The sequence below is a fragment of the Podarcis raffonei genome, chromosome 7 (genome assembly GCF_027172205.1).
Source record: "Podarcis raffonei isolate rPodRaf1 chromosome 7, rPodRaf1.pri, whole genome shotgun sequence".
NCBI classification, from domain to species: domain Eukaryota; kingdom Metazoa; phylum Chordata; class Lepidosauria; order Squamata; family Lacertidae; genus Podarcis; species Podarcis raffonei.
The window spans coordinates 76936427-76955619 of NC_070608.1; the positions used below are offsets into that span (position 1 = coordinate 76936427).

At 40.5% G+C, this 19193-nt stretch overlaps 1 protein-coding gene across 2 annotated transcripts in view; it reads left to right on the forward strand.

Moving 5' to 3' along the window:
* Positions 1–19193, forward strand: part of RETREG1 (reticulophagy regulator 1) — a 43647-nt gene that overhangs the window by 20622 nt on the left and 3832 nt on the right. Inside the window, exons 1-6 of one of the 2 annotated variants that reach the window (XM_053397128.1) lie at positions 2668–3075; positions 14897–15023; positions 16183–16267; positions 16864–17001; positions 17411–17475; positions 18852–18978. In XM_053397128.1, coding sequence (XP_053253103.1) covers positions 3041–3075; positions 14897–15023; positions 16183–16267; positions 16864–17001; positions 17411–17475; positions 18852–18978 — 577 coding nt within the window. In that variant the 5' untranslated portion in view covers positions 2668–3040. Of the gene's footprint in view, positions 1–2667; positions 3076–14896; positions 15024–16182; positions 16268–16863; positions 17002–17410; positions 17476–18851; positions 18979–19193 lie in introns of those variants that run through there. The other variant, XM_053397127.1, reaches the window with a different exon arrangement.

Here is a 19193-nt window from a genome sequence, read left to right on the forward strand (position 1 = left end):
AAACAACCATGTTGTTGTTTAGTCGTTCAGTCATGTCCGACTATTCGTGACCCCCTGGATCAGAACATGCCAGGCACTCCCGTCTTCCACTGCCTCTCGCAGTTTGGTCGAACTCATGTTAGTACTTTCGATAACACTGGCCAACCATCTCATCCTCTGTCGTCCCCTTCTCCTTGTGCCCTCCATCTTTCCCAACATCAGGGTCTTTTCCAGGGAGTCTTCTCTTCTCATGAGGTGGCCAAAGTATTGGAGCGTCAGCTTCACAATCTGTCCTTCCAGTGAGCACTCAGGGCTGATTTCCTTCAGAATGGATACGTTTGATCTTCTTGCAGTCCATAGCTTCCCCCAAAAATTCTGAGAGCTGTGGTTTGTTAAGGGTCCTGAGCAGGCATAGGCAAACTGTGGCCCTCCAGATGTTTGGGACTACAATTCCCATCATTGCTGACCACTGGTCCTGTTAGCTAGGGATGATGGGAATTGTAGTCTCAAATATCTGGAGGGCCACAGTTTGCCTATTCCTGGTCCTAGGAGTTGTTAGGAGGCCCCTATTCCACTTGCAGAGTCAAATTGTCAAAGTGGTTTAACAATCAGTACCTCTACACAGGGAACTCTGAGAATTGTAGCTCTGGGAGTGAAATAGGGGGGCGTGGCCTGACTGCCTACCATGTTGCTGCTTCCTTTAGTGCACAGAAGCTAGAACACTCCATATTCATAGAGGTTTCAAAAACACACTTTTCAGTTTACTTCAAAGGGTTCCTTTTTGAGGTGGGAGCGAGTTGTCAAGGGTAGGTAGATGTGTGCAAATAGCAAACCACTTTTTCCGACGATTTGTTGTGTTTAATGCTTTAATCTGATAACTTGCATGTCTCTGCACAACCTCATTCCTGTTTTATCCAATGAAGTGAAAATGGCTTTCACTTGGAAAATGATATAGAAATGTTGATGCAGCTGAAAATTCAGAGTGAGAACCCACTTGAGGTGGCAGGGAACATGGCATTCCCTGCCCCACAGTGACTGTGCCTGCTGCTATCCCATGCATCTCATAGTAGTAATTGTCACTATCTATTGGTCATGGAAGTGCTGCTAGGAGTCAATACTAACGGCTGCCAAAAGTTCATTAATATGGGGCTGTGATGTGAGAAGGCTGCTCTTATCTTGTCCCTGCTGACATAATTTGGAGCAGTTGGTGAATTTTTCTTTTTTTAAAAAAAAAATATTTATTAAGATTTTCAAAGTATTACAAAATGAAAAAATACAAAATAAAAATACAAAATAAAAATAGTTAAAAACAATTCCATCTTTCCATTACTTATCTTTCATTTGCTTGTTTCCCGGACCTCCTCACACCTCCCTTTTTTGTATTCCAATTCAATTTGTTAATTCAGCAAATCCTTTCCCTCTTTGTTTATCCTAATCTTTAATCTTAAAATATTATAGCCTTAAATTTTTACCTATTAATAATCCATTTTTTCATATTCCTTATAGCATTATAGCTAAAAACCGCTTAACTTCTTATCCAACATCATTCTAACATTCATTAATTTTACAGTATTTCTGTAAGTAGACTTTAAACTTTTTCCAATCTTCTTCCACCGACTCTTCTCCCTGGTCTCGGATTCTGCCAGTCATTTCCGCCAGTTCCATATAGTCCATCACCTTCACCTGCCATTCTTCCAGGGTGGGTAGATCTTGTGTCTTCCAATACTTTGCAATAAGTATTCTTGCTGCTGTTGTGGCATACATAAAGAAAGTTCTATCCTTCTTTAGCACCAATTGGCCGACCATGCCCAGGAGAAAGGCCTCTGGTTTCTTCAGGAAGTTATATTTAAATACCTTTTTCATTTCATTATATATCATCTCCCAGAAAGCCTTAATCCTTGGGCACATCCACCAAAGGTGAAAGAATGTACCTTCAGTTTCTTTACATTTCCAACATTTATTATCGGGCAAATGGTAGATTTTTGCAAGCTTGACTGGTGTCATGTACCACCTGTATATAATTTTCATAATATTCTCTCTTAAGGCATTACATGCCGTAAACTTCATACCTGTGGTCCATAACTGTTCCCAGTCAGCCATCATAATGTTATGTCCAACATCCTGTGCCCATTTAATCATGACAGATTTCACTGTTTCATCCTGAGTATTCCATTTCAACAGCAAGTTATACATCCTTGACAACAGTTGGTGAATTTTTCAAGCCTGTCAAGCATCCAATTGTTTACGAGGATGATACTCAAATGTTATACTGCTTTCTTGTGTTTTGCTTTTGTTGGCTATCTCTTGCGTGCTGACCATCTGCTGCTAAACACAAATCTTGAGCTACTCTGCCTGTCACATGGAAAGAAGGGACCATGTTAGGAAATGGCTTTTCTCATTTGAGAACATGCCAAGTAAAATGTTCCTGTGCTGCTGCTGCTGTTCCGAGAAGGAAGCCACATTTACTTGGAAAAAATGTAGACCCTCCCATGATGTCACCTCCTTATGATGTCACTGGATCATAAGAGGCTAGTATGGGAGCAGGGAGGCTGTATGCTAGCAGTATGACTGGTAGAGGTGGCCAGAAAAATATTAGCCAAAAACTGAGCTTGGGTTGGTAAAGGTGAGATGAAAGTGTAAGATGATAAATGTAAGTTGTCATTATTTTTTTCACGAGGCTGGCATAGCAAGCAAAAGAGGAGAAGGCAAGGCTCCAAACTAGTCGGGCAAATAAAGGTTAATAACTGGGTAGTGGTTACTGCTCACATGACCATAAAAGTGTTGGCTTCTGGACAGTGCTTGCCGCCTAGGAGCCTGTCACAGTATTTGGAATAAGGTGTGACCTGTTTATTCGTGGAATTAGCCAATCAAAATAGTACACTGTGAACTTCATTCAAGACAAGCAGGCACTTAGGATGTGTGTAAATATACCCTGTACCAGAGGGACTTAACAGGAGCCACAAAAGGAGACTCATAGACTGGATTTCTTCAAGCTCAAAGGAAGACTGACAAACTTTCCTTGAGCATTGGATTTACACTTAAAAGAGACAAAAAGTTAGGAATGTCGGAAAGTGAGGACCTTGGACCGAGCGAAAGGTACTGTAGTTTTCTTTTCTGGAATTTTGTTGTTTGGCTTCTTTGATTCTTAGCGTAGGAATACCCACTGATTTTTTGCCGTAGCTCTCCTATAAATAAATTCACACCTGTGGAAATGTGTATAAAGTTTCTTGCATGGCAATAATAGTGCAAACAGCCATGTTTTTGAGCTTATGATAATAACAACATTTCATTCTGTAACTTCTAAAAAGTCACTGTCCATGCTTGCCCTCCAATGAAGCTGCCAACAGAAGAGACTTGAAATGTCAGGGACACAAATAACTCCAGTGTAGTCTGTTATTGACAGATATGTAATGTATTACTACTAGAAAGGGCACAGTGTTCCTGTGAGAAATGCCTGTGGAATACTTCCTTCAGGTCAGAGCTTAAGTCTATATCAGGCCGTAACAAAAAATTTTAAGGCAGGGGTGGAGGAGCTGTGTCCCTCCAGATGTTGTTGGCCTTCAGCTCCCCATTATCCCTGACCACTGGTCATGCTGGCTGGAAGCAACATCTGGAAGGCCACAGGTTAGCCTGTTGTAAGGGTGTAAAACAAAGGTGGGGAACTTGTCACCCTCCAGACACAACTCCCAGCAACCCCAGTCAGTATTTTTCAGTGGATGATGGGAGTTGTAGTACAATAACTTTTGGAAAGGCAAATGTTCATAGAATCATAGAATAGAATCATAGAATCATAGAGTCGGAAGAGACCACAAGGGCCATCGAGTCCAACCCCCTGCCAAGCAGGAAACACCAACAGAGCACTCCTGACATATGGTTGTCAAGCCTCTGCTTAAAGACCTCCAAAGAAGGAGACTCCACCACACTCCTTGGCAGGAAATTCCACTGTTGAACAGCTCTTACTGTCAGGAAGTTCTTCCTAATGTTTAGGTGGAATCTTCTTTCTTGTAGTTTGGATCCATTGCTCCGTGTCCGCTTCTCTGGAGCAGCAGAAAACAACCTTTCTCCCTCCTCTATGTGACATCCTTTTATATATTTGAACATGGCTATCATATCACCCCTTAACCTCCTCTTCTCCAGGCTAAACATGCCCAGCTCCCTTAGCCGTTCCTCATAAGGCATTATTTCCAGGCCTTTGACCATTTTGGTTCCCCCCCTCTGGACACGTTCCAATTTGTCAGTGTCCTTCTTGAACTGTGGTGCCCAGAACTGGACACAGTACTCCAGGTGAGGTCTGACCAGAGCAGAATACAGTGGCACTATTACTTCCCTTGATCTAGATGCTATACTCCTATTGATGCAGCCCAGAATTGCATTGGCTTTTTTAGCTGCCGTGTCACTCTGTTGGCTCATGTCAAGTTTCCCACCCATGATATAAAATATATTGTTGATTCTATCGCATTTTCTTCTGAATCAGTATAATTCTCAAGAGCCCAATTTCTGTCCCCCTCACATAAACGCCCATATATATTTACAGAAAATCTGAGACTAGAAAAGGTAATACATCTGAGTACCTATCCTATTAGATCAGTGAAATCAAAACCAAAAGAATAAAGCTAAATAAAATTGAAGAAGCATAATGGATGATCAAAAGTAGAGTCCAGTACAATCATAGGACAAAAATATTGCTCTGAATAAATTTAAAAATACCTTTGAACCATTGATCCCCTAAAACTGAAAAGAGAGACAGAATATATCCTTCATGGAAATGATGGGTGCTGTCAGAATTAATCCCATTCCAAAAAAAATCATGATTCTTAATAGAAGATTCATTTGGAAACAGTCTTGTCAAGAAGCAAATGGCATACAGTGCAACTTTTTATTCTTTTCTTTTTTTAGAGAACTTGACATTTTAGATCTTAAAGCATTATTGTGAAGCAAATAGGTAAGACTAGAAATGGGTTCTTTTGGAAGCTGTGATCAGAGACAATTATTTAAACATAGGAAAGCATATAAAGCAGGTTAGCATATGTTGATGGTGCCTGTGAAGCAGCATAATGCCTTATTCTTGAGATATTTTGCTCATTTAGACCTTTGGAAGGCACCCTGGGCTCAGATTGTATATGTGTGTGTGAAAAGAGGAATACTAATCTTATAAACACATAAAGTTTTGTGAGGCGTAGCAAATAAGCCGGACATTTTTATTTTTTGTCATTTTAACTGTGTTAATGCTTTGGACAGATAAACCCCTGGAAATTCTCTAGTTGTTCCTGTCACTTGTAATCCAAAATTCAGTCTTGGCAAACTTGTTCAATGTGAGGAAAAGAATAGGTATCAATCTGACTCGGTGAACAGATTACCAGGTAGTGTGGGTTTTTTATTGGCTTCTGTGGATAGTGTCACGTACCACAGAGGGTAGTGACTTACTGTATATGTGAGGCTATGGGGTGAGATTGTGCAGAGGTTTGGAGTTAAGTTTCAACATGGTGATGACGCACAGTTCTACCTCCTTGTTTCCACCATGACCCAGGTTTTTACCTACACAGGTTCAAACTGTGGTCAGTGGAGTCTGTCACTAGAATCATAGTAGTAGGAATGTCTCTAATACAGGCCATTTACAGCATTTGTATTCCCAAGGTTTAGTTAAAAAACAAAAAAACCTCTTTTGTTCCCCAGTCCTCGAATGTGATACAATCTTGGAATTGTAATTTGTTTTAAACTGCTTTTAACATTGTGTTTTAAATCCTTGTGATCCACCCAGGGACCTTAGGGTGAAGGGTGGGTAATTAATCAGAATAATAATATGTGGGTGAAGTGATTTATCTTTATAGTCTTTGGCTAAATTTGACTGGGCTGTATATAGGAACTTAAACATATCCAACGAAAACAGGTGTTGCTAACCCACAGCCCAGGGCCTGATGCAACCTTCTCAGCAAATTGTTATGCTCTGCCAAGTCCTCATCAGTTTTGTCAGTGGCAAAAAAAATTAAAAGACATGACTCTAGGTTGTTGTTGTTTTTACACATTTTTTTATTTGGTTTTTCAAATTTAAATTTTACAGAGATATATCAAACATATATCATAAAAACAAGATTCCTAGGAATCTCCTGGACTTCCATCCTCCCCTTTGTGGGTCCTATTATTAATCATTTCCTCCCATATCTTTTATTATACTCCAAATCCTTTGCCTCTTCCATTATGTCCAGAATTCAACCTTAAACTACAAGTGATCTTCCAATCCTGCTAACGATTTTAACTGTTTACAGTGATTTACAATAAATTTTCCCCATTCCTTATTAAAATTTTGGCCTTCCTGATTTCTGACTCTTCCGGTCTTTTTAGCCATTTCAGCAGAGTCCATTAACTTCTTCTGCCATTCTTCTCTGGTAGGGACTTTATCTTCTTTCCATCTCTGGGTTGGATTTAAACCCCTATACTCAGTCCACCTCCGTGCTACTCATTGGATCAGTCAGTTGTTAATCATGGGGAGTGGGTAATAACCCCCCCAACTCAGCTGATCTATGTGGATCAGTTACGGGGGAGTACTGTGTACTTACCATGTGTGACAGAGAGAGAGAGTGTAGGATAGCCATGCCATTTTTGGTCACACCCACTACTGGCATATGGCATTGAAGCTTGGCAAAGGATTAATGTGTCCCTTGAGTCCAACAAATGTTAACCATCCATGAATTATATGTACCATGTTTAATATATTTAATATGGTCCTGCTTGCTCTGCTTGCCAACCCCATCTTCCTGCCTCAATTCCCCCCTCCCCAATTATTTCCCTCTCCAGGATGGTGACATGTCCCATCTTCTCCCTGCCTCAGTTGTCTCTCAGGACCACAACTTCTCCTTGCCTCCATTTACCTCCTCCAGAGTTTCCGTTTCCATCTCAGTGCCCCAGTTTCCCTCCCCAAGACAATAAAGTACTCTTCTTTTCTCAGCTTCTGAATCCACCAAATTGTCACAATATTTCCCCTTCCCCATAATTGCTCGCCTCATTGCAGCTTTTCGTCAGAAATGCACTGGTTCCCTTCTTTCTCTTTCTCTCTCTCTTTCTCTCTCTCTCTCTCTCTCTCTCTCTTGCTTTTTCACCTACCAGAAAAGCCTCCCTTGTTGCCAGAGAGAAAGAGGAGATGGAGAGCCCATCTGACAGGTCATGGTGGTGCCTCCCCGTTGTGTCTTCCTTTGGGGATTCTAGCTCTAAATAAAAAAGAGCACAAATATTATATAGGGACAAGTTTCAAAGTCCTTGCATTTAATAGTTTCTGAGTCATTGTTGTCTTAATCAGCACATTGTCACAATGCTGTACATGGTATATTTCTGTGTGGATCAAACCATTCTTCATGCAGGTGTTTGTGTGTCTTACATAAGTCTCATTTTGCTTGCGAGGCAATAGAGCTAGAATTGACTCAGATGTTGGTTTTTCCAGTCGTCCACTACTTTGTATATTTATGTCCCTATAAAAGGCTTCTGTAGGAAAGTAATTACTGGTGGTAAAGGGAAGTTTTTAATGTTTGATGTTTTATCGTGTTTTTAATATTCTGTTGGGAGCTGCCCAGAATGGTGGGGAATAAATAATGGGTGGGGTATGAATAATAAAATTGTTATCATTATCATTATTATTATTACATGGAGTTGCTAACATGGATCCTATAGCCACAAGGCCATTTTGGAGATCTTCTCCTGATACCCACAAATCTTCTGAGCTCACCCACCCAAATTCTCACTGCTGCCTTTGTCATGAGGTGCTGAGGGTGGTTACCTTGTAAAGCATGGGTAGGCAAACTAAGGCCCAGGGACCGGATCCGGCCCAGTCACCTTCTAAATTTGGCCCACGGACAATCCAGGAATAAGTGTGTTTCTATATGAGTAGAATGTGTGCTTTTATTTAAAATGCATCTCTGGGTTTTTTGTGGGGCATAGGAATTCGTTCATTATTTTTTTTTCAAAATATAGTATGGCCCTCCACAGGGTCTGAGGGATAGTGGACCGGCCCCCTGCTGAAAAAGTTTGCTGACCCCTGTTTTAAAGGGAGAAAGTACATGGAGCTGAAGTAGAGAATTGGAAGAGTGACACAAATCAATGTTCTGACCCTGTTAGGTACATTGATTTCAAGTGATCTGACAAACACGCTGCAAACATTTTCTGCTTCAAAAGTGTGTTCTAATAATGTTTATTTCCTATTTGCTGTGTAGGGAAATTATTTCACAAATTAAGCATCATTTTTCCTATACAAAATGGCTCCCATCATTTCGTTTTTAAATTTGTAGTTATGCTGCTGCTGCTGTGCTTGGCATTGGAATGGGGTGATGGTGGGGTATTTTCTCTTGGAAAAAGTTTGTCATTCTTTCTTAGCCAGGGATCTTTCTGCATTTACAATAGTATAGTTCCTGTTTGATCTGACATTTTTAAGAAATAATTTGTAGCTGATGGTCTACACCTTTAGTCACTTGTTGCTTTTGTTGGGTTGCCCTTTTCACACTTTTGGAGAGCTGAGCCTGAGCTGAGAAAAGTTTTTTGACTGTAGTCACACCCCTTTTATGTTCCTCCAGCCTGTAAATGCCTACATTGTGAGCATGCAAACAGAGATAGTTGTTCATTGTTTTTTATTTATTTAATGCCCAGTATTCTAGAATTCTCATCTTATAAAAGTATAGGAAATTAGAAGAGGAACTGCATGTCTCCCTGAGGTATAGTGAACTTTGTTATTGTAATCAAATGTTGTTTTCAGCTAATGAATGCTATCATGGGCTGTACTTTGACTCAGTGCCATCCTCTCTCTCTGCCATATCTCCTCTGAACTGAGTTTCCAAACTGACAGCTTGCACCATTCAGACGGAAGTGATGTGAAACCACTTCCATCACTCACCAACCCCAAAATCAGGATGATGCTTGTACACATGCCGCTTTACAGAACTTTGATAAAAGTCAGGATATTTTGAGATACAGTGAGCAGGTTTTTAGTAGCTTGTACTAGAATGGGGCGTAGAGGGACATGGGTGGCGCTGTGGGTTAAACCACAGAGCCTAGGGCTTACCGATCAGAAGGTCAGCGGCTCCCATTGCTTGGTCCCTGCTCCTGCCAACCTAGCAATTCGAAAGCACATAGACGTGCAAGTAGATAAATAGGTACTGCTCCAGCGGGAAGGTAAATGGTGTTTCCGTGCGCTGCTCTGGTTCACCAGAAGTGGCTTAGTCATGCTGGCCACATGACCCGGAAGCTGTACGCCGGCTCCCTGAGCCAATAAAGCGAGATGAGCACCACAACCCCAGAGTCGGTCACGACTGGACCTAATGGTCAGGGGTCCCTTTACCTTTACCTTTACTAGAATGGGGGGTGCAGGGGCACTGTGGTCTAAACCACTGAGCTCTTGAGATCTTTACCTTTTTACCTTGCTGGAATGCTAGCTGAATAATGATAACATTGCGTGGCAGCATGCCCCAAAATCTGAAAAACCTGCTAGTATGCCACTATAAGCGCAGAAATCCCTGAGGTTTTTAGTGATCTTTCTCCCTAACAGACTGTACTTCAGTTGCTGTCATTGCAGATACCTAACCATGCACAGCATTCATTTTATTGTTAAGATGGGGGTTTTGTTAAACCCTCCCCACGTGCTCTGTTTGGGCTTAAAAGTACCCACACTGTCACTTTATAGGCAAATGGATAAGAATGTGTTTAATAAGCACACAGGTCTGGTTCAATTTCTGGAACAAATTGATTGACAAATGTCAGACGTTACCTAGTTCTATCTCTCATTTCCATCTGAATCAGGAAAGGTGTCTGAGGTGCTAGATTTGGAGGCAGTGATGGGCTGGATGTGGGACAAAAAATTGAAGCAAAATCCTTAAAGACAGAGGTGTTATGTGTTCCACGTTCTCAAGTCCAGGAGGTGGGAAGACAGTTTGTTCTGGACGGATTAGCACTCTCCTGGAAGTGTAAGCTAAGATACTCCTGGATCCAACGTTGTCCCTTGAGGCTCAGGTGGCCTCAATAGTTGGAGTGCCTATTTCCAGCTATGGCTGGTTGGCTAGCTGCGGCAGAGATGACTTAACTAACATTCTCCATGCTCTGTAATTTCCACAGTGGATTATTGCAATGCACTCTACATGGGGCTGCCCTTGAAGATGACTTGGAAATTCCAACTGGCCCAAAATGCAGTGGCAAAATTACTGGCTGGAGTTGCCTTTAGAACACATATAGACCCTGTTATAAAACCACTGCATTGACTACCAGTTTACCTCTGGGCCCAGTTCAGGGTGTTCCCCTTCAAATATGGAGTAAGTTGGTTCCTTCCTGTTTTCAGTGACCCAGTATCTAGTTTATCTTTCTTTTGTCATTGCCTATTTACCAGTTAAATATTTCTCTTTCAGAGACTTTATAAGTCCACCTTCAATCTCCCTTCCAAGTGAACTATGTTTTTATGTTTTCTCTTGAGGAAGCTGCATGGATAGCTTTCTAGTATGTATTTGTACTCTTCACTTATAGTTAAAATGGAAAGGATTCGATTAATAGGTCCCTCTAGCAGAAACCCAAGCAAAAGGCCTTCTCCTCCCCCCACATGCCCCCTCAAATTGGCTCTGGGGAGTCATGAAAACCCCCAAGAACAGCACACAGGGGAAGGAGAAAGGAGGTAGTTCCTTCAGCCAACCAACCGTGCTTGCTCTGATGAAGAGATCTCCTTAACACTAAGTTGGATTCCTCCCAGTATTTTTTTTTTATATGTAGCCAGTCTGATACAGTTGCAAAGGCAGATATGGAAGAGGGAAAGGATTTGCTATTTAGTAGCTGAAGAAGCCTCCTTTCAAGGGATTGAAAAGGAGATGGTTGCTCCTGTGATGTTCGGACCATCAGTTGACTTTAGTCATTGCTTTGAGGGAGGTATCTCTCAGGCTTTGGTTATTCAGAACATTTTTAATATACTTACTTTTTCATGAACTGTTTTGCAGTCAGTGATTGTTTACCTGAGCTTCGTTTCTACAAGAGTAGTAGAATCACCTTTCTGTATCCCTTCAAATCCCTCTTCAAAATGTAATGCTTCTACAAAGTCTGACTCAGCTTCCTAGTCCTATCCTAATTGGATTGCAAGCCTTTTGGGATAGGGACGAGCTGCTTACTTTGCATGTTTATGAACACATATTGATAAAGTGTTGTGCATACTGGTGGTGCAATCAATGGTGATAAGGTTTTAGAAATTTTGGTAGTTCTTTGCAGGGCTTTTTAAAGCCGGAGATCACAATCAGCTCTCAGATGGGTACCATTGCCATTCTAAGAGAAGGAGGGAGTAGCTCATGATGAGCTCGTTTTATAGAAAAATAGCCTATTCTTTGTGGTTCTTTGTGATAACAGATATTCATTAAGCTTTTTGGAGTTTTACAAAAAATAATAAGTCTCGTTCTGCTTTAATAGGTTGCTTTTCTATCTTTTTATTAAAGATGCTAGAAAAGCAACTGACAAATTCTAGAGTTATGTGTTTATGTCTTCATATGTGTTATGTTTATCCCTAACAGAATCTGTAGAAATGGGGGGGGGTGCTTATTAACCTTCTGTGTCAAGCTGCCACTTTAATAAATACTCCTACAACTTCAGCCCAAAAGATGCATCTTAAATGCTTGCATTTCTGTATTCAGCAGGGGTTTAAAAAACAAGTCATGATCAAGAACAGCCTTTCCAATTTTAAAATAAAAATTGTTAGCAAATAAAGCCTTTGGGAATAAAGGAGCAGAGTGGGGGTGGGGAATCAGTTTGTACAGTACGGAACAGATCAAAATGAGAAGCTGAACTGAGTGGTGAATATTCATCTCTGTTTTCAAGCTATTAGAGGTGTTGGGAATACCGGAAGCTGTGTAATTGCTAGCATTTTGTTTGTGCTTTTATAATCCCTTATTTGCCACGTCATAGTTACTTCATCCTAACTTGGAGCAAAACTAGAGCATCCATGCAGACACTAACCAACTCATGTGACTACAAAATTCCAGCACAGCTTTGGGTGGCGGCGGGGTGTGTGTGTGAGTTTAAATCGGTAACATGAGATGTTACTGACCTTTCTAAGAAAACCTCAGTGGTTTATTTTGCCTGGAGCAGATGTCTGGTTACAAACTGGCAGCATGAGACCATTAGTCATTTTCAGCGAACCTGATAGAACTGAATCTTCTGGCCCACGCTAGGAATGGACTGCAACACTTGTCACAACTGCTAGGTGACATCCTGAGTGTGTGTCCCTCTGTGTTTAAGCAGCTTTCACCAGAAGAAAGCCAAAACTTCAAGTCAAACATTCTTATTTCACTTCACTTGCTAAATATTTCTGTCTGTATGGGCATGCATAGCCTCCTAAGCTGGGCAGGATTTATCCTGGGACAGGCAAGTAAGAATGTGATGGAAATTTACTAAAGGCCTCTTCACAAGAAGGGGAAAGTGGGCTCAGGCAGCATGCTGTGAGGCAGCAGGAGGAGGTCCCTCACGAATAATAATAATAATAAATTTATTATTTATACCCTGCCTATCTGGCTGGGTTTCCCCAGCCAGTCTGGGCAGCTCCCAGCAGAATATTAAAAACATGATGAAACATCAAACATTAAAAACTTCCCTAAACAGGGCTGCCTTCAGATGTCTTCTAAAAGTCAGATCGTTGTTTATTTCCTTGACATCTGATTGGAGGGCATTCCACAGGGCGGGTGCCACTACCGAGAAGGCCCTCTGCCTCGTTCCCTATAACCTCACTTCTCACGGTGAGCGAACTGCCAGAAGGCCCTCGCAGCTGGACCTCAGTATCTGGGCTGAATGATGGGGGTGGAGATGCTCCTGGGACAAGGTCATTTAGGGCTTTAAAAGTCCACATTGTGTACTGAGGCCTTCCTGGGATCCTGTTCCCACCTCACCCCATGTACCCTACAAAAAGCTGTTCCTGAAGGTTGCAGGGACCCTATGAAGAGTCATTTGCAGATGGAAGGAGAATTCAGCACCTATTTATGAGATTCAAGTGCCTGTTTAAGAAAAAAGAAACTTTTAGGTAAGGTCAGATCAGATCAGAAGAATCTTTATTTGCATCAGCCGCTAGCCACAGCAATAAAATAAAATAAAAAATAAAATAAAATAATAATAATAACAATAATAATAATAAATAAAATTTTATTTATATCCCGCCCTCCCCAGCCGAAGCCGGGCTCAGAGCGGCTAACAACAGTAAAGTAATACAATATTCTAAAATCATTTTATTATATGTACTGAAGAAAAAGGTAAAAACTTAGCTATGCAAAATACATTTTAGAGGTTTACATCAATAATCAAATAGATCGTATCCTAATTGCCCCTGCTAAAAAAATGCAGTTTTTGCTGTCACCTGATTAAAATTTTTGTGTCCTGTCCTGACTTCAGTTTTCAGTACATGTAAGCCTGGTAACAGAGTCTTTGCTTCTCCAATTTTGAGGGATAAAGCTAATGCTCTAGGAGGCTTAACATGCATAGGCACCAATTATGTGGCACAAATACCAGGTAGGCCCTGGGGTGGGGACAGGTTGGACAGGTGCGGCTCTACTGCCCAGATATGCATGCATTACTCAGCATCTGAATAAGCTTTAAATAACAAAATGTTGCACACAGTTTGTTTGTTTGTTTGTTTGCTTGCTTGCTTGCTTGCTGCAACAGCAGGAGGAGAAAGAGATCAGCTTAATAATATTTCATTTTAAAGTGGGTGATAATCCTTACCTATGTATCTCAAGGTCTGCAGGTGAGGCAGGAGAGGGGCACAGGGATTTGGTTTTCTTAGGGCTTTGATTTTTGATCTGGTGATAAACCAATTATTTTATAAATCCAAATTTTATACATCCAGTCAAATACATTTTATTGTTGTAAGCCACTTTCAAAAAAATTTTTAAAAATAAAAGCAACATAGAAATCACTTAACCCCCCCAAAAAAATCCAGTGAATAATCAAAGCAAAACAAAACCAAGTAGATGTTTTATCATTTTGTTATATTAAGAAATGAAACATTCCTAAAGCCATCAGTGCACTACCAGAATCGTTAAAAATTGGCATCAACCGTCAGGGAAACAGCTGAGCAAAGATGTATGTTTTAACAAGAGACAGACGCACCTCACTGTTAGTGCTTGCCAAATTGCAGAAATCATGGAAACGGGCGAGAAAGTGTGTGGGTATTTCCAAATGCCTTGTGCCTCCTTAAGGCAGTTTTCTACTGGATTGGGTTGGACAGGTTAGACTGCTTTTGCAATAAGGAATACTATTACTTGTTTAAAAAGAAAATAGGCAGGAAGAGATGCTTTGATACCTTGATATACCCAGTTGCAATTAAAGAGCTCAGTACCGTCCACACAGTTTTGGCCATATATTTTGTTCACCTGTTGCCTCTTGTTGCCACTGGGCTTTCAGGCCTTTCTGCAACATATATAAGAATAGAAGCTGTAAATCTGAGTGGCAAAGTTCTTGTCCTGCCCAGCGTTGACAGAAGTGGTTGAGGGATTAAAAAAAAAACCTTTGAGAGCAGGAAAAGCTCTTGTGCAGAAATGTCAAGTACAATTTAAGATGTGGCAGTTGCATTCGCTGTCTTTAAACAAGGCTGGTGTTTGAGTGCCACTTTACAAGCTAGGGGGTGGCAAATGTGTATTTGTTGCTGTCTGTATGTATATCAGGGAGCTGATTCCATTTCCTGGCATGCAGATGGAAACATGCATTTCTTCTGTATATATGCTACATTTTTGTGCGCAAATGTGTAGTTGCAGGTGGACCTATGAGAGTAGTCGGACGCAGCAATTGGGGCAGCAAGTTGATCTCCAAGAGGGGCCTAACCATCATATTATGTCTATAGTTTTGCCGAGTAACTAAAAGGTGAAATTATTTGAGAGCAAAGTCCCTGTTTGTTTTACTTGTTGGTGAGTTTTTAATGTTTGTTTTAATTTTTCAGCTGGGAAGTCATTGATTCCAAGTCTGAATACAGGATCAGGCTGAACCAGTGCATGGAAGAAGCAATGATGAGTTTCTTTGTCTTTCTCCAAGAAATGTCTCACTTCAAAGAGCAGAACCCAGGCAAGGTAAAACGAGGCTTGCAATTTATCTTGTTCCAATGAGTAAACTTCCTGGTACTTTGTGTCAATAATCAATGTATAAACAAGGATGTTAACAGCAGAACCATATATATGTGTACTTAGTGGTCCCATTGATCTTGAGGGAAGGCAATGCTAACATGCTCAAGAGCATAAAGCATAAAGCTATGTATATGGGTGCCTATTGTGATGAAGCACTATTTAACCCAAGAAAAAAGTTCCAGGATCCCTTTAGATAGTGGAAAAGATGCTGTAGTATAACTTTGGATTGTAGTCAACAGCACACTGTCTCACTGTTCTGTCCAGCATCCTTTTCCAACATTGCAAGTGCTTTTCCTGGTGTTGCACCGCTTGAATTATGCAAGACAACCACTTAAGATCGCAAAATATGTTGGACCAGGTCTCATTATGAGCTGCCAATCAGTTTTGGGATTAATGAAATCTTACAGGTATGAATGTGTACAATAAATTGAATTACTCTCCCCACTCCTCTTTTAGCCATTGTTGTGGATGCCAGCAGTAGTGAGCTGACTTCTGCACGATGACTAGGAGAATATCCGTTAGTAAAAAGGGATGCCTGTATGCGGAAACACCTCTTGCTTAAATTACCAGCTTTGGAATAAATTGGGCTAAAACTAGCAGCAGGTTAAAACAGCTCCTCACTTCCCAGAAAGCACGCACACACTCCAGTTGTGTGTTGTGCTTGTGCACATCTCTCACACCACCATGGGGTATCTGAAGAAACAGAGGGCAGTGTTCAGACTGGCCACCCAAAGTCGTATTACTTCCTGTTGCCCTCCCCACAACTTTGTATTTCCTTTGGAGTTGAAGTGGGGGCTCAGCCACCAGAATGATTGGGTGGGGATGCAACTGAGCTGCAGAAGACGCTTTTCTCTGAGCTCCTCACTCACACAATGTATCTGTTGTGGTGTAAAAGAAAGTGAGTAACAAAGACACAAAAGATAATCCCCTATGGCTAACAAGCATTTTCATCACTCTTCTGATTTGTTTATTAAAATGATGGTGATGGAAGGTAGCTGTACACTTTTTGCTGTTGGTAAGAACATGTTAAAAGCCATGTTTTAGTTTAGATACTGAATGTGACAGTGATATCGCTAATCATTACTTGATGCTTTCTCTTAAACAGTTTTGCCTCCTGGTCTGCAGTGTGTGCACATTCTTCACAATCTTAGGAAGTTACATTCCTGGAGTTGTACTCTCTTACCTTCTATGTAAGTTTCTTCCAATTCTTAAGGCATGCAATAGTTACTTTACTTTCTCGGGGGGGGGGGCGGCAGATTCCCATAGCAACAGGCAAACCACATTCTGCACAGAATTCACCATTGCAATTAAGATGCTTGAAAAGAAGACAAAATCGCATTTTTCCTGGCAGCAAAATAATTGTGGCTTAAATGTTAGGAAAATGTGATATTGACAAAGCTGAAGTTCTTAAGGGCCAAAATCTGGATTCCCTGAATAAATCAAGCAGTAAATCAATATTTATTTCCTTAAAGAGATAATATCATAAACTTTTACATTAGGTGTAAGTTGCATTGAACTAATTGAGACTTCGCCACTATGCTACACTAACTCCCCACACAATATATTCTTAGATGCTGTGGATTCCACTAAACACACACAGAGTGCTTTATTTAGCAATAGATATTTCTAACTTGCATGTTCCTTGGAAACATACCATTTTATATGCTTCAAGAAGGATTTGTAAAGAGTATTCAAAAAATGGCATAGCTCAAAAGTTTACTTTTCTGCAAACCTGTTGTAAAAAATTGTAGAACTTACTTATTTATATTTCCTACTTCTGTTGCAGTACTATGTGCCTTCTTGTGTCCACTCTTCAAATGCAATGAATTTGGGCAGAAAGTATATAGCAACATTAAGCCACTTTTGCTGAAACTGGACTTTGGCGTTTGGGACTATATCAACCAAAAATTGAGAGAGAGAGCTGGTAAGCAGGCAGCTTTGAATAGATTTTTCTCCCTGTAAATGTCAGCTTTCTTGAGGAAAGAAGAAGGGATGTGTTATTTTTGTGGTTGCCAGTTTATCCACAAATACAAGCAAATACCAAAGAATCTTAGGCTTCCCATGAATGATAAAAGTAAAGTTTCAAAACCAAACAATGTTGTGTATCTTGGGAAAGTGAATATTTTTTACTATGTATGCATTGTAAAGCAGTGTGCAAGTAAAACTTTGTGTAGAAATATATAATAAATAAATGCTATATAAATAAATTTTACATATGTAGAATTTATGCACATAAATCTCTTGATTTCTTTGTTAGCTACAACCACAAAACCTAGGAATGTTTGACAAACAAAGTAGGTAACGGAAAGCTAATTGTCTGTAATCTTTTCCAGAAATGATAAGAACAAAGTTGGCAGATGACAACAGTGAACTAGATGTATCAGCCTTGTGTCCTAAGGTAGGTTGGTTCTATATTGAGTTCTCTAGACTACAAATAAGCATATTGACTGTTGTGTTTTCATTGTCCAGAAAGAGAAACATTTCTCAAGCGTTGTCCACTCCTTTCTACTTGTTTGCTGCAAATTCCAGGTGTGCTGGAATTTTAAGAAGTTTCTACAGCCTGAGCCTGTTTATTCAGAGGCATGTCAGACTCTGATCAGTAGAACTTACCGTATTTTTCGCTCTATAAGACGCACCAGACCACAAGACGCACCTAGTTTTTGGAGGAGGAAAACAAGGAAAAAAAATATTCTGAATCTCAGAAGCCAGAACAGCAAGAGGGATCGCTGCGCAGTGAAAGCAGCAATCCCTTCTTGCTGTTCTGGCTTCTGGGATAGCTGCGCAGCCTGCATTCACTCCATAAGACGCATACACATTTTCCCTTACTTTTTAGGAGTGAAAAAGTGAGTCTTATAAAGCAAAAAAATACGGTACTCAGGAGTGAGGGCTCACAGGACTGCAGCCTAGAGTAATGTAAGAGGCATTCTTTCTCTGAACCTGCTTTTTGGCATGAGAGGTTTGTCTTGTGAACGCAACAGGTACCACCACAATCAATTTCAGTCCGTGGAAATGAAAGTCACAACTCATCAAGCAATTAGAAACAGGGCTCTGATTTGTACAGCTGCCTTTGTATTATGGACCCTTTGCAACACAAAAAGATTTCATCACAATACAAACTTATGTGTCTACTTCTTCAGCACCTGGAGGATGCAGATATTGGCATTAACAGTCCTGTGCCGATTTTCAAAGTGTATATGTGATGGGGGATCAGGATCCCACAAGCCCATTCCACCTCTCCCTACAGCACACAGCCCTCACTTGTTTATGCATTCCATCTAATGTGTATATATAAAGATAGGGGAGGAAAGTTTGCCACAGTGTGCATTACTTTACACTTGCATTGAACAGTATTGCCACTTCTGTGTCCATTCAAACAGTATGGAGACAGCCTTCTGGAGCATCTCACAATCCCTTGTATTGTGCGTTTAACAGTGTATTGTTAAAATACATTACTATACAATGAAGCAACAATGAAATATTGTTGCTGCATAGTTGCAGTTTTTTTCTCCTTGTATCTTGTAGTTAGAACTTTACATTCCACAAGTATATAAAGCAAGAGTTTCTTGAGATGCTATCTAAGTTATAGCTAGAGTAGACTCATAGAAATCAGTGGACATAACTAACTTGAATCCAGCTATTTCAATTAAATCAGTGGATTCAAGTGAGTTAACTTGATTGAATTCACATGGTGTAAGTTTTAAATGTGTAGGTATTCAGTTTAGCCTAGAATTTAAGAGTGCCATGCTTGACAGTTTTCTTTTTTTCAAAATACAGGTTAGCCCTACAGTCGTGGCCAGAGAGATGTCTGTATCAGATACTGATATATCGGAAGTATCTTGGACTGACAATGGGACTTTCAATCTTTCTGAGGGCAACACTCCACAAACAGACACATCTGATGGTATGTGCATCTTGCTTCCAAATTTGTGGGGAGGGGGGTTTTGCATATGAAAACACTTTTATTTAATTCTGTCCCTCTCAAGTCTATTTTTAGTTTACCTGGTAAGGTAATCTACATTTAATGATTTATGCACAAAAAGGTATCTTAAGTAGATACTTTTGTGTTAAAACTATAATGGTAGAAAACTAGACACCACCATCCCCAACTCACAGATG